At 42.0% G+C, this 23,875-nt stretch overlaps 1 protein-coding gene across 1 annotated transcript in view; it reads left to right on the top strand.

Moving 5' to 3' along the window:
• Positions 1-23,875, top strand: part of LDLRAD3 (low density lipoprotein receptor class A domain containing 3) — a 107,556-nt gene that overhangs the window by 11,657 nt on the left and 72,024 nt on the right. Inside the window, exon 2 of the mRNA XM_058027196.1 lies at positions 23,397-23,543. Within this exon, the coding sequence (XP_057883179.1) occupies positions 23,397-23,543 (147 nt within the window). The remainder of the gene's footprint in view (positions 1-23,396; positions 23,544-23,875) is intronic.

The raw sequence follows: 23,875 nt of genomic DNA, 5'->3' as shown, positions 1-23,875 counted from the left end.
CAGGCTGAACACCCCCAGCTCCCTCAGGACCCATACTTCACCTTGTTGAGCCTCATACAGCTGGCTTTGGCACATTGATCCGGCCTGCCCAGCAGGTCAGCACTCCTGCCCAACGTAGCACCGTCTGCAAACTGGCTGACAGGACACTTGGTCCTCTCAGTCAGTTTAATGCCTCATTGATAGAGGTATTAAACAGGACTGGACCCAACACTGAGCTCTGCAGAACACCACTTATGAGTGGCCACCAGCTGGATGTACGTTCGCCAGTAGACCTGGCTATCCAGCCAGTTTTTAACCTAGCAAAGAGTGCATGATTTAGACTTCTAAAAAATCAGGTGGTTATCTCCAGTTTGTAAAGGAAGCGTGTCTGATATGGGATGTCTCAAATGAGCAGTGGCATTGAGGAAATAGAATGATCTTTGCACCTTTGCCAGTCTGGCCCTTGAAGATGGAATATGTTGGGTGTTTGCAAACACAAGCCTTCCAAGCTACTTTGCACATTCCTGTAAGAAAACTAACTTAGCCCAGATTTAGTTACTGTTCCAGCATTGTTTGCTTTGGTTAAGAAGGACTGTGTTGGCCTGTTGTGTTGGAAAAAATGCATTACTGAAATGCTGTAGTAAATGTTTTGGTTAGAGAACCATCTGAGTGATCTTAACGGTCAAAATTAAACCCTAGGTGTAAGCAGCTATACCAAGAGCTAGTCATTGTATAGTTGCAGGGCAGAGTGATTTTTGGATACTTTGAAACATACAGATTTATAATCTGTTTTCAAACAAGCTTCCCAAGTTGTTCCCTTTTCCCATTAATCACATCCCAGCATTAAACAAAGTAAAGGGTATGTGCAAAAGGAAAACAGAAATTGAACCATACCAGGTGTTCTTGTTGAACCTGTAAGTGTAAATAAGAGGGCAGTTAATTTCTGTATCTAAAATGGTTTGAGTTTCTTAGGTCTAGGGGATCACTTATCTCTAGAGTTACTATGTGAACTGAATCTAGTTGGTAGTTGGAGCTGCAATTTCCCAAACTCCTTCCTGCTTATCTGTTAGAGTGGTCCTTCCTATTTTAGTCAGAATCCAGGAACTGTGTATCAGCTGCATACCTGCATAACTCAAAGATTTTTGATTATAAAAATATAAAACTGCGTGTTTGCTGCTGAGGAATCAATGGAGTTTGCAGACAATACCAGGCAGGGTGGGAATGTTGATCTGATGGAGGGTAGGAAGGATCTGCAGAGGGATCTGGGCAGGCTGGATCAATGGGACAAAGCCGATTGTGTGAAGTTCAACAAGGCAAGGTGCCGAGTCCTGAGGCACTTGGATCACAGCAACCCCATGCAATACTGTAGGCTTGGGGGAAAGTGGCTGGAAAGATGTCCTGTGGAAAAGGACCTGGGGGTGCTGGTTGACTGCAGCTGAACATGAGAAGGTCAATGGCTTCCTAGCATAAATCAGTGTGGCCTGCAGGACCAGAACAGTGATTGTCCCCTGTACTCTGCACAGGTGAGGCTGCACCTTGAATCCTGTGTTCAGTTTTGGGCCCCTCACTGCCAGAAAGACATTGAGGTAGTGGAATGAGTCCAGAGTAGAGCACTGGAGCTAGTGAAGGGTCTGGAGCACAAGTCCTGTGGGGAGCAGCTGAAGGAGCTGGTGTAGTTTAACCTGCAGAAAAGGAGGCTTTTCTGGGGGGAAACCTTACTGCTGTCTACAACACCCTGAAAGAACATTGTGGTGAGCTGAGGTAGACAGAGTAACAAGCAATAGGACAAGAGGAAATGGCCTGAAGTTGTGCCAGGGCAAGTTTATATTGGGAATAAGGAAAAAATTCTTCACTGAAGGGGCGATCAGGCATTGGAACAGATTGCCCAGCAAATGGTGAAATCTCAGTCCCTGGAAGTGTTCAAAAAACATGTAGATGTGGTCCTTAGGGATATGATGTAGTAGTGAACTTGTCAGTGCTGGGTTAATGCTTGGACTCAGTGATTATTGAGGCCTTTTCCCTCCTTAATGATTATATGATGCACAGATGGGCTTTAATATTAATAGTTTGCATTTTTTATGATATTTCTTTAAAAACAGTTTATATATTTGGCAGACAACTGATCAGTATATATCTCCAGGTACTCATCTTCTCAGCATCCAAGCAGGGTGGAAACATAAATTATGGATGCTGGCAGTATTCCCATGGGATAGGAGAGCATTAGTAGTCATTAACAGATAAGGAAAACTGAAGCCAAGGAAAGCAGAATAATATGATCATGTAAGACATCTGTGGCAGGGCTGAACCCTATCTCCAGTCATCTCAAATTCCATACAGAAAGCTGCCCTTCCCTGAAAGACATCCTGTCTGCAAGGCTGGACTACATGGCAGGTACTGACAGTCATCTTCTGCCTCCTGAAGCTTATGTCACCAGCATTCCTGTCAGAGAGCTGACTACAAGTCAGCACACTCGCATGGGTGTAGCCATTGTGGTGTTTGAAGGGACATCGTGGTGCTTCACACCAGCTGGATGACGTATGGCCACTAATTTGTAAAGCTGCATCTGTGTCTGCCTCAGCTCTGGCAGCTGCTCTTGAGGGTGAAAGCTTTACAAGTGTGAGAGACTTACCTTTAAGTGCAGGTAGACAATAGCCTGTCTGCTTGCTAAGTCTGATGAACAATTGTGAAGGGGCAGGATAGATAATGTGCAGTGAATGCTCACATCCTCCTTTGTCTGTTTGGTTTTTAATGGTATAAATAGATAATGGCATCAGTTGGAAAGCTCAGTTGTGAAGTATGGTAGGAGTAGAGTGAGTTCTCTTTCCTAGATCACTTTTATGTGTTAGTGATAGGAAATGTTCCTGTATGGCATTACTGACAGCCTTGAGTGGCTGGCAAGAATGTTTTAAATCTGAGACTGAATTCTTGGCTTTCTTCTGAGTTTCTAGTTGAATATATTTGCATTGGCAAAATAAGTTGGCTGACTTAAACACATGTTAAGTACAGACTTAAAGTATCTTGAAATAGTAGAGCTTGAATACCTTCTTTGCTTTCTCAAGGGCAAATTCTGCCACTGAACATATGTTGTAGATCACATTTTAAAGTGGTTTTTCCCTGGCTTCAATTTTGCTGTCCTTTATTTTGAGCAGCCTTTTTCTCCCCACCTCTGAAATGGTAGTAGGATGTGGTTACTGAAATTATTTATTCTGTACCTGGAGCATTCACTGTGCCTCTCTGAAGCAGGAGTGTGTTACAAATCAAGGTAATGTGTGACCATGTGCAAACAGAACTGAGATAACGTGCTAGAGATAAATGATCCTCGGCAAGTCGCAATGTCGCAGAATTGTTTGCTGTCTGCCTGGCTTTGTGCCATCTGCAAAATGGGGATAGCACTTACCCACCTCAGTTTCTTTAGTTTCATAAATGCTGGTAAGTGCTCGGTTCCCCAAAGTGAGTGTCATCAATAATTCATTATCACTTAATTGCTGGAGCTGATTTCTGATTGATTTGCTAAGTAAGACGCTAGGAAGTGGTAGCTGCCAGTGTCAGTTCCACTTCTCTGCTTTTCCCAATGTTTTATGCGGTTGTTGTGCACATGCCTTTTCCCTTCTCCTCCATGAATGCTTTGCCCTCAAGCCCCACTAAAATTTTAGTAGCTTATGAAAAGAATGGAACAAACAGCATCAGATAAGATGGTGGATTTCTTTTTGCATCAGCAAAGCAGCAGGTCTAGGAAGGGCTGAAACTCAGACTGAACTTGGAGGACTCAGCTTTGCGTGTGTGATACACTGTCACTGTTTGTTACTTTTGCTTCTTTCTTTGTTCAAGTAGGCTACTTCTCGACTGCTGTCTTTTCCTCTTGCTGATGCTCAAAGTGCTTGCTTGTCTCTAAGCTTGTGTGAGAAGGCTGTTTCAGTTGTCCCTTTTAGAGCCCTACTTTGAATCATATGCGAGTTATTTCTGATAGTTTTTCATTATAATCAGAATATGTAGGTTGGGAGTGGATAACAGTTGTATATGTTTTGCTTTTTTACGTGAGGATTCATAGATGAGGACTTGGAGTTGTGCAGGTTCTCCTTCCAGTGCGTCCTGCTAGCAAGAAATTAGTGCCTCCAGTCTCCTAGGGTGGAGCATTGGCAGATTTCTTTTTGGATGCTAGAGAGGGGAACTTTAAAATAGATGTCCTGAAAAATATGTGGTGCTTATTTTTATTAGCATAGGGTAGTCTCTGTTCTGTGTAAGATGTGAACTAAAATATAGATGAGGAGGCAGGGCAGTATCACACTCTCTGATATGTAGAAATGAGAGATGGAGAAGAAGTATTCGTTTATCTATGTAGCTTATCCCCTGGGACATTGCAAGGGTTTTTCATCTACTTTCCTGGATGAAGGTCCAAAGATAAATAGCTACAACTGGACTTTATTCATATGTTTTCTGATTACTTTCTTAAAATTTGGGACATTGCCTCACCTTGCAGAAACTGTTTAACACTTGTGCAGGGTTTGGCAGTGCCAAATGTTTTCAAACCCTGTGCTGCATCCTAAAAACCAGTGCTCAGTCTGTTGGAGCATGTCTTTCATCTGAGTGTGGTTTGCAAGGAGGCGTTAAAGGAAAATATATGGTTTGTTTTTTGGGGTGGGTTATTTGTGTGTTTGTTTTTTTTGTTTTTGTATTAACATACATAGCTTCCAGATTGATTCAGTTCTATCTTAAACACACATGAAGAATGATTTTTTTACTATTTTTATACATTCTTGAGAATTTGCATCACAATTCTTTAAAATAACCTCAATGGGTTTGTTTAAGTGCATTAACTTTCTGCCTTCAACTGCTGTGGGAATAAAAATGAATTGACATCTCAGTTCTCAGAGATGACAGAATATCCTGATTTGAAAGGAACCCACAGGCATCATCAAGTCCAGATATTGGCCCTGCACAGGACACCCCCAAGAATCACACCCTATGCCTGAGAGCATTGTTCAGATGCTTCTTGAACTCTGTCAGGCTTGGAACTGTGACCACTTCCCTGGGGAGCCTCTTCCAGTGCCCAAGCACCCTTTGTTGGTTTTGTTTTAATGTGTTCTGATATCTTTAAACTTCATTAAAGGGACCAGTCTGGAAAGAATATCCGTGTCAATCAGCTGCTTTGTGGGATTCCTTAGAGACCTACTGCAGTCTTGCTTCAGTTTCTGTTTACCAAGCTTCCTTTAAAAAGTGTTGGTTTCAAAATGAAATTTTGCACGATGATATTTCATTAAAATGAAAAAGTTAATCTTTTCAGCTTGCTGAACTTTGTTAGGTCTGTAGTCACTCTTGTCTGTCTTCAGGGAAAGAGGACACAAATGATGCTGCTGCTGCTTTGAGTAAATAGTTTTCCATGGACGAGTTGTCAAACTCAGAGTTTTGACTTTAATGTGTTGCAGCTAGGATGTTTTGCACAACAATGTACCTGCCTCGTGTTCCTAAATCTGTTCTTCTGTTTATTAACAGGAATATTTATTGTCAACCTTTCTAGGCAGCAAATTGAGAGAGGGAAAAGAGTAATTTTCAAGTCTGTACAATGGCTTAGAACATCACTTTCCACAAACAAGAGTAATCCTTGAATCAGTGCTTTTCTCAAGTGAGATTTTAACATCTTCAGTGGAGAAGCTCTGATATAAAGGTGCAGCAGAAGGAAGAATTAAGACTTGGGGAAGGAGTAATTAGTTTCCGGTTTCCAGTGGCACAATGAATTTTGTGCTTTTGGTTTGGGAATACATAGGGGAAGGAAACTCTTTCTGCCATACATTTGAAGTTTTTCTGTGGTTTTGGTCTTGCCATAGAGATTTTTTCAGTGCTAAGTAAATGTTTGATCACAAAGCATCTCTGTCAGTGTGTGCTTGCTGCCAAGATGCTTCTGAAACACAGAAGGTATGTGGACATACTGGGAAAGTTGTGTCACCGCCCTTCTCTGGCAGTCGCTGTGATTGACGGTCCCTTGTGTCTGAGTGTGATGGAGAATGTCAGCCAGGTGGAGGGTGATCTGCAATACACTGAAAAATTCATAATGGCCACTCAAATGATGGCAGTGATGACACTGCAGAGTTACCTTGTGGTGGCTGTCTCTGAGAAAGTCTTCCTGCTTTTTGGATGAAGCTTCCAGACTGCTGAAGGATGCTCTGTACCATTTCTGATCATATGAATGAACTTGGTGATCAGATAAGGTGAAAGGAAGCAAGAACTTATATCCTCATCCTAAGGATGTCTTTGTTAGGGGTGTTGTATTATAGGCATTTTCACATGACCTTGTCTTAAGTTCACACATGGAATAAATGGGTACTGTTTGATGGAGGTAACACTTCAGTTAAGTTTTTGTGTGCAGTCATCAGCTGTAATGCAGTCAATACGTAGTGTATTCTAAATTTATTTAGTGGAAAATCTGGAGAAAACGCAGCCATAGTGCAAAGAGCTAACAGATAATATTGTTTCTGGTTGAGCCATATCATCTGCTTTGTGGGTAAAACACAACAATATGATCTAGGACACAGCTTGAACAAAGTTTCTTGGTCCTGGGTGAATCTTAGCACTCCATTATATTTTCTATGTTAGTTTTCCCTTTATACTTTGAGATTGTTCACAGAATATAGGTCAGTGTACATGGCCAAAAGGAATGTTATTTTTGTGTTAACCCCCTGAATCAGAAATATCTATACACAAAACTTGTAGCAAAGCAACAAGTGCATAAATATTTCCTATGTTATAGACTATATTATGATTGAATATGTGAAAATTAATTGCCTAGGAGATGAGGAGAATGTGAAAGACTATAGTAATCACATTCAGCCTTTCTTGAGTGATTAAAAATGAAGTTAAATTAGTTCTGTTTATTAGTTGAGCTTCATCCCTTTTTTTTCCCCCAAAGGGACTAACCCTTGAAATAAAGTGAAGCCCTGTTGCTTGAGTAGAAAGCAAACACAATTGAAGTGCTTTCAGCATAACAGAGTTATTTTTATACAGTTAATTTTTCCTGCAGCCACTCCAGTTACATGGCTGTTAACAGTTAAATTATGAATGAGGTAGTCTGAAGGAAGCCTCTCCTGACTCTCAGCATCCTCTTTTGTTTGGGTTGGTCACCAGGGTCACAGGAGTCTCATTCCACATGGGGCAGTATGAGATGCAGACAGGCTTTCTTCCGGACTTGAGGAGAATGTGACTGAGTTGTCTGTCATTCACAAATCTCAGCTCTTCTGGGTCCTTAAACTCAAGGAGTTTAGGTTCTGGTGCAGTGAATGATGAGCATTCTCGTACAGACTGATGAACAAAGGCATGTCTGGAATGATCCAGGCTGCGAGGTGCTTGCTTGGGGGTCTCTGAAAACAGATCAGCCTGATGTCTTGTATAATATATGAGTCACAGGTTAGCCAATGATGTCACCATTCTCATCATGTTGCTTATCCTGTGTCCTAGACAGTATGGCTTATTGTCTTTTTGTGTTGTGTAATGTCTCCTGCCAACAGGATGGCACAGCTTACCTGTTAAATTGAGCATTAGTGATAATAACAATGAAAACATCCTTTTTTGGAAGCATCTTGACAGATAGTGACTTTTTTTGTGTGTAATAAAAAGAATATTGAAAGTGGTCCCAAGTTCATGGTCTTTATGACATAAGCACAGGATTTGTCTTCTTGGCTAAATATTTTTTGCTTAGGTGATGATCTCCACATACTTCAGTAAGCTGCCAGTATTGGGAAGTAGAACTGAAGAGAAAATTTAGAGAAGATAATTGTGTTAAATGAAAGCCCCCTCCTACTTGTCTTGTAGGAAGAAAGTCTTCACTCTCTTTATTCATTTTTTCCCATTTGCTTTACATCTTGTCTGATGCAAAGTATGTGAAACCTTTCTGAAGTTTTAACTAATTTTCCAGTTATAGCAGAGTCTGTTACCTCAGAGCTTTGCACTTCACCTGTGAAGCCTGTTTTTCTGATGCTAATGGAGCAGCTTCAGAGAATAGGCAAAGCCTCACTGTATGGGTGGTTGGAGTTTACTGGGCTTTCCAGCAGTGGAGGTGGCAGCTGTGACTGTGACCCTTCAAAAGAAGATCTGAGCAGAATCTGTCCTTGACTTTTAAGAAAATTACTGCAGTCAAAATTAGAGAAATGAGTCTCTGAAGAATCTCAGGTGCCTTTTTAAGAACTTTATCACTCCCAAGTGTCTTCAGTTCAGGTTTCCCCAGGAGAAAACTGAATTTTCAATGTTTGGCAAGATTCCTGTTCTTTTAAATATAGGCCTGTGTTTAAAGAGAGGGCATGTGTGACAGAGGCTCTGGTGCTGAAGGACTGAAGATCTCAGTAAGTCTGGAGTAAGTCTGCTTAGGTATTTGGTTAGAAAATCCGACTCCAAATGAGCAGAAGCAAGTAAAGACTGTGAGTGGGTTGAGATATTGTTCTGCCAAGGAAGAATCAGAGTTGTCATAACAGCAGTGATGCACTGCCACGCTGACTCTTGGAAATGCAAAGGCTGGAGGCTGCTTTGCTTTTGTTGCACTTTTCTGTTAAGTAGGAGAAACCTCGGCTAGTGTCTGTATGCCTTACACTGGTGATCTCTTGATGGCAGTGGGTGTCAGTCTGGCACTGTGTATTACTTAACAAAGTGTCCTTAAAAATACCTATTATGTACAGTTTTCATTGTCTTTTGAACTTCTTGGAATGAGTGAGAAGGACAGGAAGGTGCAAATGTGTATGTGAGTAGTGCTGGGAGAGCTACAATTAGAGCTAGCCAGTCGCTGATTTCTTGGGGCTGTGAAAGAAAATTAAATATTGTTGTTACAGAGAAAATATGTTCAGGTTGTCCTTGTATTCCAAAGGCATATCCTGCTGCTTGTTTTTTCTTACCAAGATTTGATAGCTGCTTGGCAGAAGTCTTGGCATTGCTTGGCACTAGCAATTCTCTGCTCATCAACTTGAAAAGAATGATTGCTGAAACTCAGAAATGCACAGTTTTGAGCTGCACTGTTTTCATCACTATCAAGTCAATACAGTTTGATTTTTCTTACTTCTTTCTTTCCAGAGATTTGGGGAAAAACCAGAAAAGCTTTCATAAAGTCTGGTATCTTTCTTTTAATTCTCATTAATCAAATACAGTCTCCAGCAGTAAAAACATGATGTGAGACCCACTATGCTAAATTTACACCCTGCAATTTTCAAACATTAGTTGCCACTAAATTTGCAGAGGGACTGGAACCAAATATACCTGCTTTGTAATTATATCTGCTGGGTTGGTATTTATGGAAATAGCCAACCAAGCCAACAAGAGTCAAAATTAAAATTAACCCTTATGGCAGTATGCTGAAACTGCTGTTCATTATTGTGTCGAGCAAGGTGCTGAAGAACCTCTGTTCTGGCCAGCCTCAGGTGCCACTGCAGCGATAATGCTTGCTTTCCAAGAAGCTTGAAGAAAAGATTGACAAATTTATGAGCTTAGTGCACGCTAAGTTCCAGCTTGGATTTTGTGTGGAAACAAATGTGTCCTGCCTTGGAACCAAGTCCTGTGCACTTTGCGAATCAAAGATCTATTACTATGTAGATTCCATGTCTTTTGTCTATGCATTTTGAGTTCTCTGGTTTACTGAGATATTAAGATTTTTGTTTAGTTGAAAATTTTCATGAGGTTCCTGAGATCTTGTGTGTTTCTTCTGATCCTAGTGTGTGCAGCTCTGTAGGTGATTCCCCAGCTCATGGGTTTTCCCTGCAGCCCTCAGCGTTTGCCAGTTTGGCGCACTCTGCCTGGACATGTCTTTGCCCCAGCTTCTACAGAATGAACACTTTGTAGCATACAGAAATACGATGGGTGCCAGAAGGAATGTGGACCTTTCAGTTTGTTTAGCCAGGAAAATGATATGTGGCATTATAGCATTGGGTTTTCGAGATCTCCTGAGTTTTGATTTGGCTCAGTGGAGAATACCCGTTAGAAAAAAAAATGTTGAATGAAGCCTTAAAAGGCAAGAATGGGTTTGTAGTTAACCGGAAATGTATTCATTTTTGTTAGCTGAGTTTGTGCCTGGGATTGACTCATCTGAATGAAACACATCCAGGTTTGGAAGCTGCAAAAGGGCTCAAGTGAGACACCCAAAATATTTGGATTATGGGCTGAAATATGTAGTCTTTCTTAACTAGAGCCTACTGGGAAGCTTTCTTCTGAGGCTTTTTGTGTCATAGGCAGTTTGAGTAGGGTAGATAGGATATTTTTTTCTTTTGGGACCAGGATATGTATCTAAAAAGCAGATGCCCCCTTTTTTTTTTTTTTGAGAATTTTTTCAGAGGATTTTAGGAAATAAAGGAAACAGAACTGTCAGGAAGCAAAAAGTGGGGAAAGGAATAAAGTTAGTGCACTATGCACACTGAATCTTGGTCTTTTTGTTTTGTGGCCCTTTCCAGAGTCACTTGTCTGCAGTTGCATCCGCTGCTCCTAGGGGAAGTTCATTTTTCTCACACTCTTGTGAAAAGCTTCTCTGCTTTTTGCTAAATCTTTCTCTGTCTGCTTTCATTCCAGTATTCTTCACTCTTTGCTGTGCTGTTAAATACAGCAGCTGTTGAAAGAGCCAAACTCCAAGATTATCTATGTTGCAGTGAACCCCCTGATTTTACTGCTAGCTCAAAAGCAGTTTGGGGTACGTGGTGTGTGGAACGGTGTCTTGCTGTGGCAGTACTGGCTGGAAAGAATTGGTCAGCAGTGCCTTGCAGGAAGATTGCACAGCCCCACTGTGCTCCCCATGTTCATGTCCTGTTGTGTGGAGGCACTGTATACATTCATCTACAGGAAACAACATCATTGCTCTTGGCTATGGCTTCTGGCACAATAAGTGAAAGACATAAAGTGAAACTAAACTCCAGTGAAAAGAGTGAGACCCTCCCTTCAATATAATCCCTGCCATATATCTCCCTAACAGCACATTTCCTATTGACAAAATGCAAATTCTACTTATTTTTCTGGTTTTGATTTGCTTACAGAAAGCATCAGCAGTCTAATCCATGCAGCAAACACTGAGTAACTTTATCTTCTGGATAAATTTTTATTATTGCTGTATAAAGCACATCAAAGAGCTCAGTTTGAATGGGAGAAAATGGTACTTTAAGTAAGTGGTTGTAAAAGCTGTTATTTCTCACTTGAAATTATTATTTTCTAGGTCTCTGGTAGTGATGATGGGAAATTTCCAACTTCAAATAAATAACCATTGCTTGCGTATGTCTGTCATTCCTGAGCCCCATCTTCTGCCCCCACTTAACTCTCTTTGAGGCTTACCTAGTGGAGGCCATGTGACCAGAGGTAGGGGAAAAGGGCAAATACAGAGTCTTCTGTAAAAAGAGAAACCTCTCAACTCTAAAGTAATGACAAAATCTCTTCAAGTGGACCTGGAGCATGATATTTGAAGAGGCTTGTGTCCTGTGGTTAAATTAGACCAGTATGTTAGCAGGGGTCTCCAAAATACTGTGAGTGGTGAGAGCTCCTGGACTGTCTGAAGGATGTTGCTATGACTGCCCCATGGCTTATAAGGCATATAGGGTAGATAAAAATCAGCTGATTATATCCCAGGCTGGTGATCCTCTGAAATCAAAGCTCTGTTTTGGCTTGTCTTGTTAAAATTGGTTTTCTCTAACAGGGTCCAGTTCTGCATTCTGCAGCTGGTGAGCAATGAGTTGCCTTTCTTCTTAAAGATTCAGGGATGTTCTAAGTTCACTTTGCATCATTTTTTATCACTCAGTACACATGGTCTTCATGTATGCCCTCTTTTCAGTCTCACTCCTACCTCTTTGTTGGATTTGCATGTATATGAAGAGGTTATAATGTATTTCCAGGTGATGCTTCTGTTTAGGAATACTATCCCATCTTCACTGTCTGTGTGCTGTCACTATCACATAGTACAATCTGTCCCTTTTCTTATACTATTGCCTTTCCTTGACTCTGATTGTCTTCTAGTAGTTCTTCTAATTTTAACTGTTGATTCAGTGTATTTAGAAAAATGTTCTTGTCCCTCTTCCAGATTTTTTAGGAGCCTCAGGAGAGGTTTCTGGTCTCCTTTTCTTTTCTTAGGGCAAGACTTCAAAGCAGGAGCTGAGTTGCCTTCCTTTGGTAGGGAAGTCTGCAGATCTGTCTCTTACCTAGATGCAAATCATGGTTATCTGTCCTCAATCTCCTCACACTTGGAAATTAGCTCAGTGTTGTTGAGTGAAGGGTATGAGTTTTTTCTTTATAGTTAAGGACAGTGTTGATGTTTTGTTTTGTTACCCTGTCCTGCATCCTGGCTTTCCTTGGGCTCGGTTCCTCTTTGGAGCCTCACACGCATCTGTCTCTTCCAGGCCCTTTTTGAGGTGTGACCTTTTCATGCAGTGTCAGAGCCCAAGTTCTCCCCTCATTACCAGTAGCACAGCTTATCTTCCCCTCCTGATGTACTGTCACATCCTAAATGCAAACTCTGCACAGGGACGGCCCCTCTGCCAATCTCTATTATCAGAAAGATAATAGTTTCCACAACTTCATCTTGGTTTGCCTTCACCATTATTCCACAGTGAGTTTGCTTTCAGAGCCCTGCACCTTTTGTCCCTAGCACACCTTTGAGATGGTCAGTGATCAGTGCTGAGGATACACTTGGAGCAGGTGCTGAGTGTGCAGCTGCAGTGGGAACTGCAGGTTGTGCCCTGCCTGGGAGAAATGCTGGGAGCCCCAGGCACGGAAGGGGCTGTGACTGGGTGCTGTCCCTTAGCACAGCAGAGGGCACAGGCACCTGTGGCACTGGCCAAGTGACCTGACACTGGGACGCAGCAGGAGTTAAGGACTCAGTTGGAAGACCCCAGACTTTTGGCAGCACAGACAGGCTATGAAAGCACAGGAATTCCTTTGCTCAGGCTTCCTCTCCAGAGGAACCAGCTCAAGCTGGTTTTGTGTTATGCACCATGATTAAATTACTTAAAGGAACCAGAGATTTATGAGTGCACTACGTGAAACCAGGGTTAATGTGGTAAGGAGACCTTGTCTGACGGTGTGAGTGTGGGGTAGTCAAGTGCACCCATTGGGTCACTGGAGCCACCCACTGTGTAGGGGTTTCAGTCCCAGCAGTGAGGAGTGTGATAGTAGGAGTGTGACTGCCAGAGTGCCTCCTGGGTGGTTGGACAGGAAAGTTCCTGTGACACCAGTAAATGTCAGTGTGGGAGACCAGCCTTCGCCATTTACACTTATGCTGGGACACACAGTGGCATGTTTGGTTCTGACAGGCAGCTATCCTTGCTGGAAAAGACTGATACACAGCTATCAAGAAGAAATTAGTGCTCTTGAAAACTCTGCTGCTTAAAGAAGCAATTGTGGCATAGTTGTTAAAGACAAGCAACTTTGTGAGACTAAGTGGTGTCTACTGCAGTTGAAAATGGCAGAAGCATTTGCTCTAGGTTACCTGACTTAGCCTGAGGAAAGGCTGCAGTCCTTGTTGTGTTCTTAATCATGCATGTTCCTTTCTCTCTGTTTTGTGGTGGCATAAGTTCTTGAAACTTTGTAGTGGGTTGATTCAGGCAGCACTGAGACCTACAGGCTCTAGGTTATGTGTTTTTTAAAGCTTGCTGCTCACCTGTGGTGGAGTTTATGCAAGTAGATGGTAAGAGGAAGACAGGAATTTTTGCCTGGGTTTAAAGAAAGATGGGGCTATTTGCTCTGATTTAAATCAGCTTAAACTCTTGAGGGCATGCACCTTTAGCTAATCAGCTATGTAGAGAAAGCAGCACAGAAAAGTTTGACATGGAGTTTCTGCCCCTGAGCAGCAATAGCATTCCATGCTGTCATCATTGGAGGGACTTGGACTCTGTGGGCTCTCTATAGGTGCAGAGGTTGTAATTTTGTATGGTTGGGATTTTCCTTGCTGGCTGAAACATTCTTTTGCCTTACCAGTTAATGACATCTGTTTGTTTTTCCTGTAACATGTAGCTCTTTCTTGAACTGCATTCACTTGCAAAGTGAATTTGATCACTCGATTCTATGTCTGATCTGTGTGCTGAGATGTGAGACTACAGAAATATATTTAATATTGTTAGAAGTGCTGAGCAACTACTCACTGAAGAAGAGGAAAGATGATAACTTTGCTGAAGCACTCTTTCTCCCCTTCTGTGTTTTTGTACTGCTGCATCTTTGGGCGTTGTTTTTGTATGCTGGGATGTAAAAGAGGGAGGCGTGTGTCCAGTGTCAGCTACCAATTCCAAAGGACTTCAGTGGTTTTTATGCTTGTAAGCTAGTGTACTTTAACCATTGCCATAGTAAAATGTTCCTAGAGCAACTGACATTATGGAATTGGGTTTTTTCCAGAGAATTAACACTTTTACAGCCTCACAGTTAACTTTTGCCAGTTCTTGTGATTACTTCTTATTGGAACAGCGCTTTAAGTGATTGCTATGTGACATAACAGAACAGCTTGAAGCACCACTTGCTTTTGGGAAATAACCTAATAGTGAATTCAGTTGTTTTCTCCAGACAGAGCAACTGTGGGATTTTTCTTACATCCTGTGTAAGGCCTTAATGTATTTGCCCAGCTAGTAAGGGTGACCATCCCAGAATTTGCAGAGCTAACCATCTTCTCTGAGAGCCCCGAAATGCAGGTAATTCAACACATGTTTTTAAGCAAGAAAATGTGTTAACAGCCATCTATGAGCTCTTGCATCTGCACACTGCAAAAAAAGTCCTTGCAGAAATAAGTCTCAAAAGGCAATGAAAAGCATTTGATCTTTGAAAGCTAATGTTCTAATTCTGATTGGGAAACTTAAACTTAGTTGTGGTAGGTAGGTTTTTTATTGGCATAGAATGTCATGTGAGGAAGTTTAAACCTAGTCCCTCCCAGCTGTTAGAAAAACAATAGAATGCCTAGAGTGCTTCTTGGTAAACGGAAGGGGCTTTTTAATCACTTCTATTGCTCTTCTGTTACTCCTTTAAATTTGATGAATGAATCAGACTCAGTCTTGCTGCTGTTGTATTTCAGGCATGATCTCAGTATTTTCTGGGCAGAATGTCGAGCTTGGCCTGTTTTTTGGGAAATTGGAGTAGTGTGATGGATCACATGAGCTTATTATCCACTTGTTTACCCCTACTCCCCATTTAATTTCTTATAGGCACATCTGTTTGATACAAAAACTGATGCCAAGTAATTACAAGTGTATTATTAAATGAAAGACAGGAATAATGAAATCTAAATTCTGTCATAAGATCTGTTGTAGGTTTTCTGCATAACTGTGCATAAATCCTTTAGTCTTTTGTTTTTGTGGAGACAAAAATAATGTTTTCCTCAGGGTGTTGTAGTAACATGCCATAGAATCATAGAACATGCTGAGTTGGAAGAGACCCATCTGGATCATCAAGTTTAACTCCTGGCCCAGCACAGGACACCCCAAGAATTCCACCCTGAGAGCATTATCCAAACGCATCTTGAGCTCTGTCAGGTTTGGTGCCGTGGCCACTTCCCTGGGGAGCCTGTTCCAGTGCCCAGCCACCTCTGAGTGAAATCTTTTTCTAATATCCAACCTAGGCCTGCTCTAACACAACTTCAGGCCATTCCCTTGGGTCTTGGCACTGGTCACCAGAGAGAAGAGACCTGCACCTGCCTCGCCTCTTCCCTTCAGGAGAGAACTTCAGGCTGCAGTGAGGTCTCCCCTCAGTCTCCTCCATGCTGGACAAACCAAGTGACCTCAGCTGCTCCTCACACAGCTTCCCCTCAAGGCCCTTCACCATCCTCATGGCCCTCCTTTGGACCCTCTCTAACAGCTTCATGTCATTTTTATCACATTGTGGCACCCAAATCTGCCCCCAGCACTGGAGGTGAGGCTGCCCCAGTGCAGAGCAGGACAATCCCCTCCCTTTTCTGGCTGGTGATGCTGTCCCTGATGCCCCCAGGACAGGGTTGGCCCTCCTGGCTGCCAGGGCCCTGCTGGCTCAGATCCAGCTTCCCATAAACAGGACCCCCAGGGCCCTTTCCATGGCACTGCTCTACAGCCTCTCATTTCCTATCTATACAGACAACCAGGGCTGTTGCCCTGTTCTACAAGTGCAGAATCTGGCACTTGCCCTTGTTAGACTTCACATAGTTGGTGTCCCTCAAAGGTATTAAAAATAAAATGTTTTCATCTTTGCTGCCACTTAAAGGAAGCAGTGTGGGTAGCTCTAGCTTGGATAAGAGCAGCGTAAAATCTCCATTTGACCTTTTTGCTGGGGAATGCTTGTCTTTCGAGGTGCACCAAGTTCAGTAATCTAAACTATTCCTTCCTCCTTATTTATTTCTGCATCCTTTTTCTATTTAAACGTGTACTAGTTTGGAGCTGTGTTCACTCTACACTGTTAATGGCCCACAGCCTGTTTCCCTTCCATCATGATAAGTGTGCTGAGAGCCTGCAGACCTGGGGGATGTATTTTTGGTGTATACTCAAGCAGCTGCACTGCTGCTGAGACAAGCAAGTGGGGAAGCTTTAGTGAGATGCCCAGTCCCCCAAATATAGAATCCAGCCATGAAGGGTGCAGGATTAAAGTAAGCCTGTTCACCTCAGCTCACTTCCTGCACATGTTGTTGCAAGGAAAAAGCAAATGGTTGTTTAATAGGAAATGGTTTAGAAGATTATATTTAATTAAGGTGCTTCCATGGCTAAGTGCTGAAATGCAGCCACCTACTACAGGGTGTGTCAATTGCTTCAACTAACATGGTAAGATATTTAAAAGAAGATACTCTGTTCTATGCAAATTGTGTTATTTAAGGTGGGGACCATGATGCATTAATTGATCTCCAGTTCAACAAAGTCAGGTTTTGCAGTGAGGAATTAATGGGTGAATGATGGACATTGGGTAGTAGTCAGAGTTCCTTGCTGCAGTAGTTTTTCTAAATGCCAAGAAGCTATCCATTTTAGTGCTCTAAGAGGGATGGCTTTCCCACTGTCTTTGACTTGCCTCAGTAATACTTAGCATTTGATTTGAAGCTACCATAGGAGTTTCTGGTCTTTTGGCTAAGATTGATCCATGGTAAATCTTGAAAATGCCAGATACCAAATATACCTCATCTCATGGAAAACTGAAGGAGAGGAAGTTGAACCTAATCAATGAGCAGTTCCTTGAGTAATCACCAATTGCCTACTGCTTCAGTGAAGAAACATTTTTGAGCACTTGTACTGCAGTGGGACTGTCAATCTGCCCTTAGAAATAACCCTCATAACTTCTAATATATCACGTGCACTGTAATCATCGGGCAGTTTAAATGAGGATAGGGGAGTATAGGGATTAGAACTACTCAAGGGGATTTAAGTGGCCAGATAGTTAGTGGCAGGTGTCCTTTACTTGTGGCAGATGGCTTAGGTGTTGTCAGGGGTTTCACTGCAGAGCAAGAGAGCGCTTGTCTTATTCTTTGGTTCCCAAAGCCAGCCTGAATGTGCACAGGCATGCTTTTCTTCTGTTCTGGCAAGGACCTTTGCAGCAGTGCATAGGAAAGCAGATTAAACTGAAGACTGGCATTTTTGCTGATTTACACGATACACTTATGAACATTGAGCTGCAAACAACTTTTTGGGTAATACCAAAGGTGTTTATTTGAGACATGGAACGTAAAGTTCACCCTCATTGATGTATTTTCCTTACCCTTTTGGTGCTGTTAATGAGCAATCTTTTTATACCCTACGTGCTTGAATTCAGTACGGGTGCCTTCCTCTTCAAAACTAAACAATGGGTGAAGTGTAATAGAGAGGTTGAACATGTTTGTCCCACTCTCTCTCTCTGGGTGACTGTTGTAAGTCCTGACTTTCTCCCATAAGCACAAATTGTCTCTGCCTTCTGTTTCAGTGTAGTGAGCATTAATCCAAGTCTGCCTTAACGCTACTGGTGTTATTTTGCTGACAATATACTTCTATTGCCAGTGAAGTTTGTGCATGCACATGTTAAACTGCGGTTTATAGGCAAAGCACTTTCTTTGTGCTTAGCTTTTGAATTCCTCCTCTGAATGCATCACTGCTGTAGATCTCTGTAAAGTGGACATGGAGTGAGTCACATGCTTCATGTGAACATAAAGAGGTATGAAAAGAAACATCTGTCCTGTGGGGCTAAATTCACAGAAGCAACTGGAAGTAGTTTTTTGTTCTCTGAGGAATCAAATCTCGTAATAGCCTACCAGTCACTTGACTGTGCTTATTTGCAGTCTTCTGAGATGAAAGAAGAAGATCAAATAATGTTTGTTCAAGTCTGCTAATATTGCTGGCTTTTCTTTATTTGCCATGTGTTTTGCTGGTGATCAAGTATTGGCAGGTATTGAAGGTATGTCTTTTGGATGCCATCTTGCTGCAAATTCCAGTTACTGACTTACTGTAGTCTCTCTCCATTTGTTTTCATAACATGTTGCAGATTTCAGTAGAGTTAAAACAGATTTCTGATGTGATTAAACCTAGTGTGGATTTATACCTGGGAAAGGTTTAAGCAGAAACTAAAAATTAGTATGGAGTATAATATGTGCATGGTGTGACAGGAAGGTATCATCAGTAGCCCTCAGCCTCACAGCTACATACCAATCTGATCAAAAGAATTCTCTTATGTAAAGAGAATTATATGTAAAGCTTTAAGCAGTAATCCATTGAAAGTATTCTGTGAAGATCCCATGATTCCCACAAAATACATACCAAAGCTTTGGCGGGAAGAGTTCATGCTTCAACCTTGGTGATGGATCCCTCTTGCCACGAGGCTGACATTACTGGCTTTGTTCTTAAGGGCAATGAACATATATGTATCCTGTATTTCTTCCTCAAAACCTCCTTGGCCAAGCTGATTGCCTGCTCTTACTGATTATACTTTCTGATACAGCACTGTGTGATCAGTAATGATCTGTTCCATAATGTCCACAATTCTCTGGAGTGCTTTCAGGTAAAGGTGGTTTTGTGAAGGATATCCTTGACTTACTTTCTTAATACAGTGTGAAGTGCTTGCTCAGTATGACTTTTCCTTTCATTTATTTTCCCCTGATTCTTTTTTGGGGAATATTAAATATTTAGATACCAACATTTTTGCAAGTGGCTGCTAAAACAGATTGATTTTCCTTACTCAGTCCCCTTCAGAGTGAAACACGAGTCCGGTTTTTTATATTCAGTCCAGATGGTATGCTGCTTAAAGTGAGCAATGTGTTGCAGTGAAAATGGACCACTTTCCCCTTCTTTCCTTCCTCCTTTCCTTAACCGAACACATCCATGTAGCTCCTATTTGGGTTGAATTCAAAATTAATCAAAGAGGCTGCAGGGTAAATATGTCAACTTTGGAATGCCAGCTCTGCCAGATTGAAGGAGTTTCTGCCCTTGCCAACAGGCAGTGCCACAAGTTGGCCATAGAAAGCCTGACATCTTTATGGACCTTGTTAGAAAAATGGACATGATGATGTGTTTTGGTCCTTTCCGTGTCTGTACTGGGTATCTGTGACACTGCTCCTCCTGGTGCATGTGCTGTCCTGCATTGGGCTGTGTGCTGGGTGGGCAGGAGCATCGCATTCCTGAGGGCTGGGAGCTGAGGACCACACTGAGGATTTCTTTGAGAGGCTTTTTAAGATCCATGAGGGGAGACTTAAAAAGTGTGAGGAAAGCTGAAGGGGTAATACCATTTAAAGCAGTTCCACATGTGCCATTGTTTTGGCAGTTTTTTTATCCACCAATGGATTTTTTGGGCATGGAGTAATGCGCAAAACAAGCTTCTAGATGTGTGACTCTCAAATTGCTTTCTGTAACATGCAACTCTCCTAGGAGCTGATGAAGGTCCTAGGAAGTAAGGGAAGTATTGGTTGCTTTGAAACCAGATCGAGTCAGATTTCCCATGTTCCCATTCCTCAGCAAAGCTTGGGTAGGGCTGTCTGCAAGTATCTTGATCTGCCACTATCTTTTGTTTGTTTGGTGAAAGGGTTAATAATACATCCTTTAAAAGAATATTGAGGATAAGGTTATTATATGACAGAGGAAATCCTGTAAATAACTTACTGGGTAACAAAATTTGATACCTGTTCCTGGAATGTTGCTTCAGTCTAATAGGGTAGAAGTATGGCATTTATTTAAAGGAGTTATTAAAAGGAACAGAGACTTGATAATGCTTTTTTAGGGAACTTGTTTTTGTTCGTGCTTTTTGAAACTCTAAAAATTTCTAAAATGAGTTAGCTTGGTCTAATTTTTTTCATTAAAGGAATGTGGAGATCATGGCTGAAACTTTTCAGCAGGATAACAGTAGTAGATCTGATAGGAGCTGACATTTGGTTATTCTGCACAGAAGGTGTTACAGTGCTTGTGATATATCCAGTTATGTTTTTTCCTGGGAACACCAGGATGCTTCATGGAGCAAAGGCAGTTCTGTAGCTGGGACAGGTGGCTGTGAAACCTGCTGCTGGTTCTTAGCTAGCAACTTGCCCAAGTCAAGAAGAAATCTCACTTAAGTGTTCACAGAAGGACTTCTTATTTAAAATAACACCTATTTAAATAACACCAAGTCTTTGCTTCCATGTGGAAGGGGAGCAGGTTGGATGAGAGATATGAGGTTAGATAAGAAGGTAGTGCAGAACTATGGAGAGAGATGCCATGAGACCTGTGCCTTTTTCATGTTGCTGCCTAAATGTACTGCCTTAGTTTCTTAGGTTTTGAGAGAGTAAAAGTCTTGGTAATTTCTAGTTCTCATACCAAGTTTGAATAAGCTGTTTTATATGAGATTTATTCTTTGCCAGAACATTAGTTTTGTAGTATCTGAGAACTTGTTAATTCTAGTGAAAGTTAAGAAGTTTCCCAGTAGCACCATACTGACCTGAAACTGCTTTTAGGGGTGACTGTGGAGAAGGGAATTAGTTAGATTCTACTGTTGAAGTTCTTACATGCCTTATAACTAGCTTGAGTACACTGACTGAACTTCTGCATTACAGAGAATACTGAGGTATCTCTTTCCTGTCTTGATCTGACAATGGCATCCTCTAATTTTGTGTTACTGTGGTAGGTTTTCTCCAGTGGCAGGCAGAGGTGGTGTTCATGCTCTGCGAGTGGCTTGCTAATAAAAGGTTGTGCAAATGCTGAGAGCTTCACCCTGCAGCTCTTCAAGTTGGGCGATTTCTATTTGGTCGTTACTTAGCAGGTACATATCAGTGATACAAAGACTGAGCTGAATGTGTTTGGTTACTGTTCTAACAGGAAAAAAATGCCTTAAACAGCACCAAGGTCCTTGCTGTTTGAACACAGAAGTGCAGAACTCAGTTAAGGGGTGCTGTATGGCTGCCCTAGCCTGGGGGTGCTGGTTGGCAGCATGGTATCTGTTTGGTGTTGCAGGGCATGAGTAGCCAAGGACAAACTGTTGCCATTGAAGGTGAAGTTTGGTGTAGCGTTTCCCCAGGAGCTGCTGGGAGCCTGGGAGCAGTGAGGGCCCTGCCTGACTGGGATGGAGATGAGTTTGTTCCAGTGTGTTGTAGGCTGTAACAGTGTGGAGAGCCAAACCTGCTGCTTCTCCCTGGGAAGAGCAGTGATCCAGGGAATCAAACTGAGGTTTGAATGACACTGCTAAAAGATGTCTAATTGCCAGCTGCCTGCCTGGGCATGCATTTTGGTGGCTGTCACTCTCTTTCTTTAAGGTGCTACATACAGTATGAGGGTTACAGGTGGCTCTGGAGACCTTATTTCCACCTTTTTTTCTGAACTCCATTGTCTTCTAACAGCTCAGGGCAAATTTCCATTAAGGCATCTGCTCTGTGTTGGCAGATTCTTGAAACATCCCCAGGAAAGTCAGCCATTTGCAAGAAATAACATTTGAAAGGAAGTACATTGTTTGAGATGGACATAGGTTTAGACTGCCTCCCTGAAGCATTCCTCTGTATCTTTTGAAATAGTGATGTGAAACTTTGCAGTTTTGCCTGTGTCATGGATGGAGCATTGGGATACATTGAGGGGGAGGGAGAGAACACTCTACATTTATCTGATTCAGAAATTTCTGCAATGCCTCATGCACTAATCATGCTATAAAACTTATTATTTTGGTAGATGTGTTCTCCAAAGGTGCCTGTACAAAGCAGATTCCTCCCTGGGGCTTCAGGAATGAGCTAGACCTGAAACTTCTTATGCTGGCAGTTGTGATCGGCTCTGTGCCCTGTGCAGCACTGAAGAATGGGGCACTTGCCATGTTGTGTTCATAATAGTTTTCCTTGCCCTTGCTGGTCAGGCCTTCCTGAGAGAGGAAAGAGTTGGACTCCAAGAGCAACAGGAAGCAAGATGATGTAGGGATGGACAGTGGAGGGAGCCAACTACAGCTCTACCATTCCTCCAGAGTTCCAAAATTAATGTGGTTGTCCTCAAAATAGATAAATGATAGGTAAGTGGTTAAACTTAGTGTCAGCTTAGTTTGTTCTTCCTGCTTCTGACCCATGAAGGTATGCAGATTGGCAGTGGGGACGTGTTTTTAGGACATCCTTACCTGGGAAGTTTTGTATTTCTAAGGTTTTTACTTACTCAAGTATATGTTGCCTGGGACTAGTCTGGAATATGACAGGAAGACGAGGGGAAGGATATTATTTTTCTCACTTTCTGCCTTGTCTTGCAGCTTCCTCCCAGCTCTGTGACAGGTTGTGCCATTTTGATGCTTATTAAAGCCATTGGGTGTCATTGTTCTTCCTTCATTGAAGTTCGTTCACGTTTCGGTTATATCTGCATTCCAAAAGAAAATGCACAAAATTAGAAAAATGGTAGATTAAAATGGCTGACTAATGCTGTGTCTAACCTTGACAGCAGATCTCTAGGTTTCTTTCTCTCACTGTTCTCTTGATATCCAGTATCCTGCTACTGTCTCCCCTGCACTTGGCAGACTCAGTGTGCCAGCTGCCTTACTAGCTGTGGACAAATTGTGCCAGGGGACTGTATTGACATGAAGAAGCTCAATTCTAACTTTGACCAGAAGCACTATATTTAAAACTTAATTGAAAATCCAGTATGAATTAGTCACTGTGTTACCTTGTGCATAGCCCTTGGCTAATAACAACAAAACATTCTGCAAGCTAAGTACTAATCTGACAAAAGCATGGGAGGATAGAGCTGAGTTTATGTAGTCTCGTTTTTTTAATTCTGTTTAGACTGACCCTGTGAAGAAGAGAGAATTTTTTAAAAGTAAACATTGCTTTAACCAGGATAGAGGTTGCATGTGTGTTCCTAGAAAGAAAATAGCAAGAGGAAATCAGCAAAATAGTGTGTGAGAATGGAGAACAGATAAAATGAGAATTAAAGAAAAGGAAAGTGCTACCAAGTAACAGGCACAGGATACTGATAGGATAATGACAAAATAAGCAGGATCAGGGTCCATTTGTTTAATCTTCATTCAACCACTGATGAACAGCTTGCTCAGTGACAGCTTTTGCTGCCTTTGTTAAATCCTCAATGAACTTACCTCTCTTTCATTTCCTGCAGACAGCCAACTGTTGCCTGGGAATAACTTCACGAATGAATGCAACATTCCTGGAAACTTCATGTGCAGCAATGGACGCTGTATCCCGGGGGCCTGGCAGTGTGATGGGCTGCCAGACTGCTTTGATGACAGTGATGAGAAGGAATGCCGTAAGTGACCATTGCTGTGACCTTATCATGCTTTTTATCACAGGGCTTGGCTAGCTGGTGCTACTGCTGTGTTCTGTGTTAGAGAGGGAACAAAGCTGCTGCCGCTTTGCTCATTTGGATCTTGCTGGAAAAAACACTTAGTGTTTCAGGTCTTTAATGTTCTTTAATACAGAACTTGGGGAGGTACCTGAAGTGATGGATAAATTGAGATGGACTTGACTTACAATTCTTCCATGATGCTTTGTGATTTTTAGGTATCTTGTATGTACTGCTTCAGCACACTGGTGTAGTGCTGTAAGTTGACTTTCACCACATCAAACCTAGTTCCTTCC

This window comes from Melospiza georgiana, chromosome 6 (genome assembly GCF_028018845.1).
Source record: "Melospiza georgiana isolate bMelGeo1 chromosome 6, bMelGeo1.pri, whole genome shotgun sequence".
Taxonomy (NCBI): domain Eukaryota; kingdom Metazoa; phylum Chordata; class Aves; order Passeriformes; family Passerellidae; genus Melospiza; species Melospiza georgiana.
The sequence above is the reverse complement of the archived record's forward strand: the minus strand, read 5'-3'. Positions and strand labels throughout refer to the sequence as shown.